Source organism: Homalodisca vitripennis, chromosome 2 (assembly GCF_021130785.1).
Source record: "Homalodisca vitripennis isolate AUS2020 chromosome 2, UT_GWSS_2.1, whole genome shotgun sequence".
NCBI classification, from domain to species: Eukaryota; Metazoa; Arthropoda; class Insecta; order Hemiptera; family Cicadellidae; genus Homalodisca; species Homalodisca vitripennis.
In genome coordinates, this window is record NC_060208.1 from 98,648,039 (window position 1) to 98,663,560 (window position 15,522).

The window sequence follows — 15,522 nt, forward strand, 5'->3', positions numbered from 1 at the left end:
AGATAACATTTGAGATGCTGGACAACAACTACTCAGATACCCACCCCCCTACCTACATACAACAGAACAGCATTGTTCATTACTTCATTCTTCTCAGGACGTTCATAATTTGATGTGATTGTAACGGAACAAGAGTATTTCCGGTAAAAAAATATAACAATCTATATTATTTCATAAATTTTTATTCTATATCTGGAAGTTATAGATTAGCATTAACAACAAACCTCCAGTCAACACTAGGACATTCCATAGTACTATGGTAACTTACTAAACACAAACTCGTTATTTATATTCAGTGCAATATAGATTGTCCTTCATTAATTTGACTCATTTATTCACAATGTGAGCTGATGATACGTTTTATGGTAATAGAAAAGGAGTCTGACAATTTAGACTGTTGGTCCTTCATTGCTCTAAATGTAAACAATATTGTCATGATAATAATTTGGCATTAAATAAAGGCATAAAAAAAACAAGTTTTGTTTGTTAGAGCAAAAATAGGAATTATTAGGCACTAAAACACCATTAAATATTAGCATGCATGGGTCAAATACATTCCTAAATGTGAGAGCTATCACTGATCTAATAATGCCTAATTTTCTTCCCCATAAAACTCTTATCATAATATTTCAGCCTCATATAAGATACGAACTGGTAGTAAATTTAAACAAGGTTGCGATTCTTCAGACAAAATCTGTAACAGAACTGCCAATCCTGGGACCCAAATACTTATGTGAAAACGTATTTAAAGAGATCAATATTTTAATTGAGGCTGCTTTGCTCACATATCAATCATTCACACTATTACAAGAAGTTATTAAAAGGCTAAACTGGGCGATTTATACAGGGTGGATTTAATAATTTGGCACTCCTAGGCCTACCAGAATATAGTGCCAAGTCCCTTTTTCAATCAAACGTTGAATGATGAGACACTATAAATCACTGATCTGTTCTATGGCAAAAATATATCTAGTTTTATCTACCTATATCATATATTAAATGATATAAAAGGAAATTCCGCCTGGATATAATGTAGTGTCTTTTCACCATTCCATTTTTAAATACTACTATGCAAAAGTTACTAAATCTGACTAGAATTCATGAGTGTTAGGATTGGACACAAGGAAGGTTAAAAATATAAGTATAAATGAAAAATGTATAATATATTTATGAGTTTATTTTTTTACTTCAAATTTTATTAATATATTTTAAGCTAAGATCCTGATATCTTTTAGACACACACAGTTTTTTTCAACATTTAAAACTTGTTTAGATCATATGGTATATTGTAGCATATTACTAAGTAATTTTATACAGTGTTCAGAAGAGGGCGTCACAAATTTCTATGGGTCATTGCTGTTGATTACTAATCAATTGTAATCAATTGCTGTTCTTACAAACAGCCCTATCTTCTCTACCCAAATCCAATCTCAGCAGAAAGATCTCCTACATTTCTATAGCAACAATATGGAAACAAAGTTATATAAACTATAAGGCAAAAAAGTTACCAACCTCTGCTGTGTTAGTGAAACATTCTTAGCTGGAGATCCACTTTTAGGGCTCTCACTGTTGGGAGACTCTGGTTGCATCTGCCGCAGTCGATTGAGATTCACTTTAGTGTCCACAATCATCTTGAAACCGCCTTCGTACACGATGTCTAGATCAACCCAGATACCCTGGGCGTTGAGTGTGGGTCGCATTGCACGTTGGACTATTGGTACTGTCTGACCCAATTCAAGGTGTGACACTTCCAATTTCTCCAGGAATAGTGGCAACTGAAGAGGAACAAACAAAGAATATGCACAATCAAACAAAAACAATTGGTTCAAGTTTAGTCTTTTCTTAGTGAAATTGGCTTTCTTGAATCACATTCTAATTAACAGAATGTGGTATAATCTGCCACAACAAAACACAGATAAACAGTATTGTTTCTGACAGCTGCAGTAGACACAACCACAGTTATATCACTAACAAGTATACAAAGTGCATCCAAAATATATTGTTCCCTTTCTGAACAATACCTTGATGGCTGACAGCTTTTTCTGTATTTTCTCCTGGATCTTGACCAGTTTTTCTGGATCCTGGAAGACATCGTAGAGAAGCCGCCCAAGGAAAGCATTGAGCCACATCATGTCCATAGAGATACTCAGATCTGTCTGGGCAGTGGAGTTGTTCTTGGAAGTTTGCTGCAAAGGGAACAAAATCAATTTTTAGTGAAATTTATAAATGGTAAATCAGTGTTAGCTAGCCACCAATATCCTTCTTAGAAATAATTCCTGTATCGGTTTCCAGAATGTGCTTATACATTGTAAATTGAATCTTGGCTCCTGGACTATAAGGACAGGCATACTGCTTAGGAAATCAGCAACATCAACAATTGGGGTGAGTGCCTCTTGGATTCTATAGCAGAATCTAACTTAGTTATAATGAATCAAGGCCGTAAACCAACTTTTGTACAAAGAAGAGGTCTTAAACATAACTTTGGCTAGCAAATATAGTGCAACTAAAGCTTTAAACTGGAGTGTGCTAGATGAAGCATCTGCTTCAGATCATAGCTATATCTCCTTTAAAATTAGGTCAAACAATATAAATGAGACCTACAGAAATCCAAAGAAAACAGCATGGGTAGCTTTTAATGCACAGCTAAGAAGTAATCTAGGGAAAATGGGTATCAAGGGCAAGGGGTCGAGGATATGGCCAACTCAATGCAAAACGCCATAAAAGAATCGTACCATGAAGCCTGCCCCAAAACAGAAAAGAACTCAAGGAAAAAAGCATGTTGGTGAAACCAGGTGCTGGAATCCTCGAGAAAAAACCTTTGTAGAGCATATAATACATATAAACATGCAGGGAACTGGGATAAGTACTCTGTTGCCCTAACAGAGTATAATAAAGAGGTGAGAAAAGCTAAGAGAAACTCATGGAGAGAATTCTGTCAGAGTATTGATAAGCATTTTTCCTGCTCTTCTACAGGAAAGTGCGGACTTAGTATTATTTCTGCTCCTAGGACTGTTTAGAACGAGCCTAGCGATAGGAGTCATACCCTAAATCTTGGAGGACCTCTAAGGTCATTTTGATTCTGAAGCCAGGTAAACCCTCCTGTGAGGTTGCAAAGGCTTACAGACCAATAAGCCTATCACCCTTCTTCCTCAAGACCATGAAGAAGGTTCTGGATAGGCATTAAAGGGACACTGTTCTCATCAGTTGTCCCTTACATTCAAATGAACATGCTTATCAGAAGGTAAATCTTGTGAAACAGCCCTACATTGTTTGGTTGGCAAGATTGAGCAAGCTATTGCACAAAAAGAAATAGCTTAGCAGTATTCCTGGATATAGAAGGAGCTTTTGATAACACAAGTACTTACTCTATAGTGTCTAAGCTCACATGCAGGGGTACTGAGAAAACTGTTGTTAGATGGATAAAGAATATGCTTAGTAGCAGAAGAGCACATGCATCTCTGTGTGAAGTCACAAGAGAGTTCAAAACACAGTGAAGATGTCCACTAGGTGGTGTACTGTCACCAAGCCTGTGAATATAGTTTTGGATGACACTCCGGACTCTGAATGAACAGGGCATGTATGTTCAAGGCTATGCAGATAATGTTGTCATACTCATTATGGGCAAGCATATTGTCACATGCTTGGAAGTGATGCAGAGAGCACTGTCCATTGTGGAGCAATAGTGTGACGAAGGACTAGTAGTGAATCCTTCGAAGACCGTCATGATACTATTTACAAGTAGGAGAAAGCTGGAAATTAGTTGTAAAACAAAAAACTAATCACAGACCACACTTCATAACTGGTAGGATTTTATATTGCAGCACACATTTCAAATTTGTATATAAAAAACGGGCATCACGGAGATGTTTCCGCTGTCAGCTGGACACTAACTGAAGTACAGAGCAAAAGCACACCAATATAAACGCGCTAGTACTAAAAGGAAAGTACCGAATTGGACATTTTTATTAAAAAGTTAAGTTTGATTTGTTTGGATCATCTCTCCGTGGACACATGCCACTTGCTGCAGAGCCTTACCTCTTTGCTGGGAGGTAACTGGGCTACTGTGCGCTGAGACAATGTCAACATGAAGGATAAATAGTCGAGTTCAGGTGCCTTCTCAGTGGGAGAACTCTTGGAGTTCTCTGAACTATCATTGCTTCTGGCTGCAGCTGTGAGTCTTCGGTACCTGGACAGTAACGTGTACCACCCTCATCTTTAATGTTAACATGTTATTACAACCCAGACACAACTTGTATTTGGAAATACACTGATCTCTTATGAGAAAATATATATGAATTTTACGAGAAGTAAAAATATTAATTATGGGAGTGAAAACTAAGAAAGAAATTTTTCTGTGCACATCACCCTCAAATTAGTGTTTACTGCTTAAGGATTGCTTTTAAACAGTGGCTTTGGTAGGACAAAGCTCTAACTAAATCTATATACGAGGGTCGTCCAGAAAGTAAAGAACGTTTTGTTATAAGTCAATAAAAACAAAAGATAAGAGCATGAAAATTTATTTATAAATACTTATAAACTTACTCTATTTTTCTACAAAATCGCCGGAACTGTCAAGGCACTTGTTGTAGCGTGGCACCAGTTTTTCTATACCGACGTTATACTGTTCTGCCGCCAAGGAATGAAGCCACGTTTTTACTCCTTCTTTGAGGTCTTCGTCACCCAAAAAGTTTTTTCCGCCTAAAACACTTTCAACTTTGGAAACAAGTGATAGTCACTCGGAGCCAGATCTGGACTATACGGAGGGTGTCCGAAGATTTGCCATTTGAAAGAATTGAGTTCTGCTTTGGTTCGTGCACTGCAATGAGGCCGAGCATTGTCGTGGATCAGCACCACTTTCGACGACAGCATTCCGCGTCGTTTGTTCTGAATAGCGCGGCGAAGCCGATGCAAGGTCTCAATGTAGGCCTCTGAGTTGATTGTTTCGCCTCTCGGCATGAACTCCACATGGATTAGGCCTTTTCGGTCCCAAAAAACTGTTGCCATCAATTTCCTGGTGTTCAAATTTGGTTTTTCTTTCCTGTTTTTTGTTGGTGAATTCGAGTGATGCCATTCCATTGACTGGAGCTTTGTTTCCGGGGTTCGATAGGAAACCCAAGTTTCGTCACCCGTTACGATGCGGTCAAGAAACGCATCACCTTCTTCGTCATACTGAGTCAAAAACTCAAGAGCTGCTCCCATCCATTTAGTCTTGTGGACATCAGTAAGAATCTTAGGCACCCAACGAGCACACATTTTCTGATAACCAAGACGTTCAGTCACTATTTCGTGCAAAAGCGACCTTGAAATTTGTGGAAAAAATTCCACTAGACCACTCAAAGTGAAACGACGGTTTTGTTGAATTTTTCCATCAACTTTCGCTGCCAACTCGTCAGTAACGAGTGACGGCCTTCCACTTTGTTCCTCGTCGTGCACATTAGTTCGACCTTCCTTAAATTGAATGCACCATTTTCTCACTGATGACTCGTTCATCGCATTGTCACCGTAAACTGCCTTAATTTGCCTATAAATTTCAATAGATCGAACATTCTGTGCATTCAGAAACCGTATCACACTACGCAGTTCACACTTGGCGGGATTTTCAATTAACGCCGCCATTTTAAACTTTCACAGGAGACGCAAACGTGACCTCACGGTACCGCTACTCAGCTCACACTGAGGCAGAAGGTGTGGCTAACGAACAAGCTATCTACCGCGGTGGTGGGGGAACTGCGCCGCCCGTGATGCGCAATCGTTCTTTACTTTCTGGACGACCCTCGTACCATAACTCCTTTCTTAGACAGTCACAAATCATTGCCTGGGTGATGTATTTGCTATGTTATTATATAAACAGCTATGACTTTATAAACTACAAGGTATTTATTCAATATTATAGAAGGGGGTTGTAACTTCGGTGGTGTTCGAGTTAATGTACTCCTTTATACCGATGATATTGTAATTCTGTCTCCCACGGCTGCAGGTTTGCAACATATGACTAAGAGACTTGAAACCTATTGTGACACCTGGAATCTTCAAGTAAATTTAAATAAATAAAAAATTATGATTTTCAGAAAAGGTGGCAAACCCAGAGTGCAAGATAAATGGTGGTTTAAAGGTGCCAAGATTGAGGTGGTCAATGAGTACAAATATTTGGGTATGGTATTGACTAGCACACTGTCCTGGAATTCCCATTTAACTCAGAAAGCTAAGGTGGCGAAAACTGCTGTAAATTTAGTTTGGAACCACATAATAACCAATAAATGGGTGCCACTAAGTTTTAACTCAGTGGTACGATCTATTTTGTGTTATGGAGCACAGTTGTGGGGATACCTCGAAAGTGAAGTGGTAGAATCTGTATTGAGGTTTTTATTAAGAAAATCTTATGTCTCCCACATAATACGCTGCATTACGTGGTCCACCTGGAAACAAAATTAGATAGGTTGGTCTGTTATACCATGAAATTGAATCTAAATTATATTTGTAAAGTTCTGCAGATGAATGAAAACAGATTACCACATATTTTAGCAAAGAAAATAATTGATGAAAAATTATCTTGGTATAAAGAATGGAAAGGCCTATGGCAGAAATTGTGACGTCGATGTAGATTTTTCTAATATTAAATTAAAATCACAGCTGATAAGCGTGGCAGAGGGAGTGAGAAGCAGGTGGTGGGTAGATTGTGCTGGAAGAGCGATAACATCGCCTTATCATCAGCAATATTTAGTTCTTGACCTTGACCTCAGTGACGGGAGTTTCTTTCATGACGGGTATGATATCGCTACCATATCATGGGCAATTAAAGTTAGAGGTGAATTAGTCAACTTGAATTTTAAACCTTTTAAAACAAGGAAACTTTGATTGTTCTCTTTGTAACCTTTAGGAAAATTAAACAGTCTTTCATTTTGTGTGTAAGTGTCCAATTTTGGCCGAAGTTAGAACGTTTTGGTTTGGTTCTAGGTTCTGGAATTGGGATGACTATATTAGCATGATAAACAGGGGGAATTGGCGGGTCTTGTCGGGGTTTATGAAAGAGGCTTGGAAAAGAAGATGGGATTTGGTACAGGAATTTAATTTTTAATTAACGTTTATTTAATTTAAAATTTTAATGTATTGCAACTGAAAACCACCTCACTACTCTTTAGCACATTTATCACGCCACACATTACTTTGTTATTATTATTTGAACATGCAACGTGTAAAACTTTTAAGTTTCTTATGTTTTTAATTATATTTTTGAGTGCAAGTTATAGGTTGTAGTTACAATAGTTTTGTCCAAGGCAGTAATAATATTGCAACTTCGTGTATTTTTATTATTATTATTATTAATATTTTGTAAAGTACTTTCTACATTAGTATTTTATTAATTTACATTTAGTCTTAAATTTCATGCAAATGAATATTTTAATTTATCATTTTATACTTTTCTGCATTTGGAAGATGATGTTTTGTTATTGTTGAAATTGTTAGTAATATAATCTTTATTAATTAATGAACAATACTGGAACTTTTCACGTTGTAATAGCCAACCCAGCAGACAGCCCCTAGGCCATTGCTGTAGTTTGTTTGTTTATACTTGGTTCCATGCTTGGCACCTGATTATTCGATTGTTTTGTTTTAAATAAAACACTTTTTCTTCTTCTTCTTCTAGACAGTCACAAATCATTGCCTGGGTGATGTATTTGCTATGTTATTATATAAACAGATATGACTTTATAAACTACAAGGTATCTATTCCAATGAGTTTATTGTTCCCCTTATCTATCTCCTTACAACAGAGAGATAACAAGATGTGTACACAAGAAAAACAGTCCACATTTCTCAAAATTCAAATTTTTGAAAAAAAAATCTAATAAACACTACAATAGAAATTTTATTTTTAATACTGGGTAGTTATTATTTATTTATGCATGGTATGCATTAATGGCATCACAAAATCAAGAATGTAACCAATGTTACAAGTCTTAAATTAACTTAAATAATAAGAGTTAACTGATCTCTAATTAATTATACTAAAATAAATCCAGTCAATTTGTTTTTGGTACGTACACTAAAAGTATACACTCTGTAGAACATTTTTAATCTCACTCACTTTTTAATAAATAGTTTCAAGAAATTAAAATGTGGAAAAATATTCGCGTTTTTATTTGAAAACTAAAGACTAAAGGATAATTTCCACTCAATCTCATCCTAACTTTTAAAATTCTCTGATATTTATGAAAATGGTTATATTGTTTCCAAATTTGATGTTTCTATATTACACACTCACCAAATTTCCTTCTCCCTATCTGTCCGAGCAAACAGGTAGAGTTGACTGTCCTGTCTGACCTCCGTCACGCACACAAAATCTTCCTCTTCTTCCTTATCCTTGTCATCCAATGTGAGATCTGTTGAAAGCTCAGAGTTCACTGACACTGTCTCCTCAACACTGAGCTTTGTGGAGGAAAACTGCAAATCAAACCAGGTTTAGTTCTTTTTATTGGCAAAGACTTAAGGTATGTGATATGACATCACTATAACAGGTGTCCCAAAATATTCACCCCTTTCCATTAACTTTTGAACAGAAATACATCAAGTAATATCTACTAGGGGATCAATATAAGCATGGTTTTGGAATATATGAGGAATGGGTTCCTGAACAGTGGTTGGGGGGGGGGCAGTTCAAATTTTTAAATATCAACCCAAACACACATCAAGCAACATTTCATTTGAACCACCCAACGGTTTTCTTTAGTACCTTAAACAATGTTGTTTTACTGAACTTTGTTTGCTGTTTTTTACAGACAGGTTTGTATAGTTTAGATATATACATTACAAAAAAGGATAATTTTTAGTCTTTTTTTAATTTTTGTTATTTTTTATATATTGTCACTAATTTCCACAAGTAACTTTCACAATCCATGCTCGTGTCATAATCATGTAAACAAAGCCAATCATCTATTTGTGCATTGTATACTTCAATGGTACAGTAAACACTAGACATTAAACACTCCAGGTGGGGTGACATGCATCAACAACACGCTATAGCAGTCTGCACTGTGTGACTACAGTGAACTCATCAAGGTGCAAACACTCAAAACAGAGGACTAAAGAAGTGCCGACATCTAGTAAAAAATACCAGAACTACTCATAGAAATTCTTCTTGCCCAATATTACAGCAGACATAGAATAAAACAGGAACAATATAACAATGCGTAGTATTACATCAGTAGCACACTTTTACGCAATCGCTATGAACGTAATACTACATCAAACATCGTGAAGGAGTTAAAGGTCCTTGTAAAATAAGAACTATACCACAAACCACAGGTCTCTATCTCAATCCAATACAAAATTACAGCTTATAAAAATATTAATTAAAAAAATATAAAATACACTAGTAATATTAATACATTTGTTAACAACTGTGAGGTTATTATTTAGTAATTAATTGTTATATGTCAAATAATGTTAAATAAACTAACTCGATAAAATTCAAATCTTACTTATATTTGATTAAAACTCTAAGTAAATGCTCAAAATGACCCTATTTACTTCTTGACAAAAATTAAACCTGCACTCAAAGGTATACCTTGCATTTCCCAACATTTCTGGCATGATTAATTGACAAGCGATTTGAATCTGTATTCTGAAGACATCAATGTTTTGTTATTTTATTTGGTACACTTTGTTTTTCAAAAACTCCTAAAATATAAAATATAAGGGAGTAAGATTTGGTAAGTGAGCTGGGCACTCCATAGCACAATGTCATCCGATATCATTTTTTACACAAAGTCTGCTATAAGAATTATCTAATCTTTATGTTTTGTTGCAGTGGAGCACATCCTTTTTGGACGCAAAAATTTTAAGTTATTTCTTGTATTGCAGATAAAAAGCTACAGTATTGTCACTAAATAGAGGTTTACATTTTAAATTAACCCCCCAATTCCCCATTTAGGGTTGGGGCCCTGCACATGATCTCTGATCAGATGCCTTAAAGGTTACCTTTTGATGAATCCTTCAGTATTGTGGTCTTCTAGGGAAGCTTGGTCTGAGGGAAGGAAACTCCTTCCACATAAGGAGGCTCAAAATAGAAAGTGGCATACGTGCCGGAATTGTGAGACAATGCACGAGCTGGAGGTCCCCATAGGTCCTTATCAATGAATTTTTCCGGCAAAAGTCACAACCATTATGGAGTGTGCTCATATGAGAATCTGTGTCTGCAGATTACCAGCATTTTCACTGGTAGCCAGGAAGTATTGATGTGTTAACTCCAAACTTGTCTAGGATTGTTATAAGGTCGTTTCTTCCCCTTGGTCATGAGGGAAGTCTTTGGAACAAAAAGCTGCCTTGGCCAATCTGGGCTCGGTGTCCAACACAACAGCTTCAACCAGTCTTTGAAATTCTTAAGTGTGAATCCTTCAAGGGTGTCTCGAAGAGTATTCACACTGAACATGTGAACACAACATTGTACACATACATCGGGCCTAAGGATGAGTAGACTGGTTCTGCAGTCATCTTTCCTAAGGAGTAGTATATTTTCTCCTTAAATAGATCGTCTTCTCAGGTTGTGAGTCTGATTACGGAACGCGGGCACCTGTGGAAGCATCTGCATAGAGTCATTATTTTTTAGGAAGATCCGTTCTATGGATTATATAATGAGCAAGAGGAAACTTCTAGAACACCTCTTCTTTGTCTGCTCTGCAATAGCAAGAAAGGACCATGCCATCTTTGGTAGTCTGGACATTGTGAATTACCCCAGGAGGACCTGATCAGTTGTTTTCTGTAATTTGTAGAACTGCTGAAATTGTAAACTTATAGACCTCACAGTACACTTCCGGAGTACGCAAAAGGCCCTCAAGTCTTCAGTGCATGGCATTAGGCCACCCCTTAGAAGAATAAGAAGGGTTAAGGGTTGAAATTTTAAAAAACCATGATTTTTAGAACCATTACTATTTTCCCATAGATATTGGTTGATATATTTCTGTTTAAACATTAATAAAGGGGGTGAGCTTTGGGACACCTGGTATAGATAAAATACCATTCTTTAATTAGAATCTAGTACCTATTGAACAATAGCTGGCATTCAAAGTAATTCCAAGAATGTTTCAAGAAAAGAAATTCTGTCATTGAGACATGTTTTTTAGAAACATTGCAAACTTACAATATCACTATTGTTGCTGTTCTCTTCTACTTTCACAGAAGGCACTGTCCTATCGTCATCTGAATCTGAAAATAAAATTATATTTTCATAAACATGACTTGAAGTCATAAACAAAATGTGAATAACACTTGTAATGGATCAGTTTATTAAAAATTATGTCTAGAAAAATAATATTGGATTATGACAAGATGATTAAATTAAATGGAATTGTGTTACAACAAGAACTGTTCTTAGGTTTTATACTTTTTTCTAGTTGGTTTAATACACACGAACAATAGGAAAAAAAAACTTTTCTTATTAGTTTGAATTAATAGGGCTGAAAGTCAGGGATTGTTACTAGTTGATAGGAAAATCAGTAGATTTAGCTTGAAAACTATTTTCTAGGGTCCACTGATTGAATGAATTTTCTATTGCAGTGCAATCGGAATTTTCTAATTATGTGAAAAATATGTGTACCTTTATTTGTTCTTTCAATCAGTGGACCCTAGAAGATAGTTTTCAAGGTAATTCTGCTGATTATTTTTCTTATTGGTGACACAACACCTTGTTTAGAATATAACCAAGTCTCTTTATTAATTATATTGAACAACAATAATTATTAGACAGCTTGTATTACAATTAATTTATAATCTAAAAATAAAAACATTTCAAGATCATTTTGCAATTTTATTTTATTTTAAATACAAGAATAATTCATTATTTCCTTTTTTTAAACCAAAGCAGTGAACGTTTTCAACACATTATGGTAATAAAACATTTCAAAATGCATGGTTACAATCCAAAACAGAACTAAAATGTTAAATTTTGTATACTAAATATAACATAACATTAGTTTTTCTTTTAATTATCATAAATATATTCACAATTCTTTTATTAATTTTCAAAGTTTATAGTCTAGTACACTAGTATAGCCAAGGTTGGTGGGACAAAGCATATTTTGGATGATTGAAATTTCAGATAGGGCCCACCACCATTAAGAACTTGTTTTAAGTTGGTATTGATACCTAAAACAACTAATTATACCTACAACAAGTGGGTTACAAAACAAATTTGAATTCTTATAATGTACTTCGGATATCCCCATTCCGGATAATCATGTCCCTTGTGTATATTCACTGCAAATGTATAAGGTATGTGTGATTGTTAGAAATAGTATATACCACTATGCATGTACTATGAAAAGAGTATAACTTTTTTTCATTCAGTGTTGTGAACTATGAGTCTCATCACAGAACAAAACAGTGGCTGACTTTTGCATAGTTAAAAAACACAGTAGTGAGTATTTACAGTTGTTTTTGCTCCGAGTTACTATACTATTTTTAAACCTATATTTAATTATTTTTCAGTGTAAAAAAACAACAATACACTGTTTTATATATATATACAATGTTCTAAAATAACATTTTGTTAATTTAAATGTTATATAACGATATTGCAGAACATTTATTTTAAACAATGTGCCACATTACATTACTCTACCATAAACCAAAAAAAGTTATTACAGTATAAACCAACTCTCACATTTTCATCAAAATTAATTGCTAACATGAGGCCTGCAGAGACTAAAAGATAACGACGAGTACTAGCTCATTGTGTTAACAAATCTTTCAATTATGTTTTTATGCAATAGTATTCAAATAAAATAATCTAAATTCTTCTTCAAAATATTAGTTACTTACAGTTACTTGTAGTTAGTTGATATAAATAATTGAAGCTATCTGCTATATCTTTTGGTTCTCCATTCACTTGAAGTATCATTTCATTTTGGTTTACATTTGTTTCCTTCCTTTCTTAATATATATTTTTAGCCTGATTAATAAATCATAATAGCATTTTGGTCTTTAGAAAGATTTTTGACGTGACAACGTCTTAAATTAGGTTGCGGCTCGGAGTCACTCATGAAAAAGTGTAACGCCCGGTAACGTTACGATGCCCGTCCAGTGGGTCTGCCGCACGGGATCCGCACGGGATAAAGCAGATAACTGTGGGTCCGCCGCACGGGATAAAGCAGATAACTATGTTTATTCGTGAAAATGTGGAGTGCTTAGATTCGTCATTTACAACAACTACAACAATAAAGGTAAATAATTGTACACTGATATTTCATTATCGTAAACTATGATTGATTGATTAATTGTTAGATTGACACAAAAGTTGAGAAACTGAGTTTATAGGTTATGTCATACTATTGACAAATGTTGATAGTGTTAAGTAAATCATTAGTTTAAATCACTCTGCAATCAATCGTAATTCAGTCGATTGAGAAGAAACAGCGCGTATTGCTAGTCAAACATTTAAAATAACAAATTATAACCTCTAACCTGTCATAACAGTGCGACCAAACAAACGAACTAAACCGACCAATCACCACGCGCGGAGTTAGAATTTAACTGTGTTTAGCAAGAATTTCAAATTCCAATTTTAGTAAATGTTTTATTCAACTTTACCATTTACAATAACAAATTTTAATTAATTTCAAATTATGTACAATGTTTTAGTAAACAAAATATATTTCTATAGTTAAAATTTGTGCAATTCTTATTTTCATTCAATTCCTTGTTCCTATTGTGCAATTTAATAATATTCATATCAATAAATATTCTACCGAGAAAAAGACGTTGTCACGTAAAATCTTCGCCCGTAAAACCGACTTTACAGGCAACCATAATTTTTTTTTTTTTTTTGTTTTAGGTCATAATCCTTTTTCCTTTTTCCTATTTGCTGCTTCTGCTTTGTCTTCTTTCAACCCTGTGCTCAGATAGCTTTCATTAGCTTATATGAATGTTTTCCTTAGTAGCTCACTTTCCTCTTCCCAAAAGTACTTGCACAGTGGTTTACATTTTAGTTTGAAGTGGCGTTAAAAGTATTTAAAAATACTGTAGTGTATTATATGTTTAGTCAACATCTTAAATTGTCTGAATTTCTACCATTCTTCATTCTAAAAAGATGTTTAAGTTACTATATTGAGTGCTCACTAACTTTTATTTCTTAGGGTTTTAAATTGGGGATGTTATGGTACTTATGGTTCTTGTATTTGTGATCTCTACCAAGCATCAAATTCTTACCTTCAAGAATCAAAGTCTTCCTGTCAAACATCCAAAAAATTTTAAACATAAAAGTTATCCTATCATGTATCAAAGTCCTCCTGCCAAACATCAATTTCAATTTCTTACCTTTAAGAATCAAAGTCTTCCTGTCAAACATCCAAAAAATTTTAAACATAAAAGTTATCCTATCATGTATCAAAGTCCTTCTGCCAAGCATCAATTTCTTCCTGCCACAGACTAGCGTGTAAGATACCGTAAATCTAAACCAAAAGGATCAACATAATGAAAAATTTGCAAATTCCCAAATAACCGAGAGCAACCTTCTATGTTCCTACAGGCTTTAATGCGAAATAGTGGCGTTTTCAAGCCTATTGGCTAGATAATAGTTTTTTGAATTTTTTTTCACAAAAAAATAATACAATTGTTTTAAAAGTGAAATGTTTTGGAAGTGGAGGCTCAAATCAAGAACCAAACACCTCTGCCTCCCCTCAAACCCTATTCTGGTATTAATACTGCTCAACTAGTTTCTTTTCTAATTTTTATATTTGAAACTCACCCTCACTGATGGTATCAAAGTTGTACTTCTCCTCCTCTATCCAGGGTGTGTCTTTGTCCACAGTCTCCTGGTTTTTTTCCCGGTGTCTGGCACCCAGCTTTGATGCCGGTGTCAAAGTAATACAAATTGGATATTTCTTACTCCAGATCCTGTGAAAAAGAAACCACTTTTACTCAGCAAATAATCTGCAATAATTCATTTAAACTACTTAAAATTACTCAATTTTTATGAGAAAATCTTCATATCTTCATTTAATGTGGGTTTAACAATGTCTATCTAGGGCATAATCTTTAATGGTAAAAGGTCTTCACACTCCAGAAGGGTACTTCAGGCTAGTTTATGACTGTGCCAGCTATCCCTCCTCATAGTAGCTGTAACATGGAATCTTAGTAGAAGACGGTTTCAGTCCCTACCCCAACCTAATCCTTCCTGAATGTGCTGTTACTTTAGACACAGCTTAATGGTCTTTTTTGAGTATAAGTGCAATGAGACATTAGCTTCTTTGGTAAAAAAAGGTCCACCAATAAAGACAAAAAATGGTTCAGACTGAAAATCAGACTATCAACATTTTTACGTATTTTTTATTTTTTAATGCGACTTATTAAACCTTGCAGTTCTCATCTGAAGATTTAGTTAACATTTAGGTAAAGGACATTAACAGAGTACCTTTACATGGTTGAAGATTTTTAAAGCCTCTAAAAAGAATTATTTAAAGCAGCTTCGTATTTTAACCCTAGAACAATGCTACAAGAACTTTAAGGAATGTGGCAACTAGGAACCGA

General features: G+C 34.9%; 1 protein-coding gene across 4 annotated transcripts in view; it reads right to left on the bottom strand.

Annotated features, from left to right (window-relative positions):
• Window positions 1-15,522, bottom strand: part of LOC124354410 (testis-expressed protein 2) — a 91,163-nt gene that overhangs the window by 9,898 nt on the left and 65,743 nt on the right. For all 4 annotated transcript variants that reach the window (XM_046804842.1, XM_046804843.1, XM_046804841.1 and 1 more), the window contains 6 exons: window positions 14,741-14,889; window positions 11,138-11,202; window positions 8,264-8,442; window positions 4,036-4,186; window positions 2,022-2,186; window positions 1,513-1,775 (listed from right to left, as the gene is read on the bottom strand). In XM_046804842.1, the coding sequence (XP_046660798.1) occupies window positions 1,513-1,775; window positions 2,022-2,186; window positions 4,036-4,186; window positions 8,264-8,442; window positions 11,138-11,202; window positions 14,741-14,889 (972 nt within the window). The remainder of the gene's footprint in view (window positions 1-1,512; window positions 1,776-2,021; window positions 2,187-4,035; window positions 4,187-8,263; window positions 8,443-11,137; window positions 11,203-14,740; window positions 14,890-15,522) is intronic.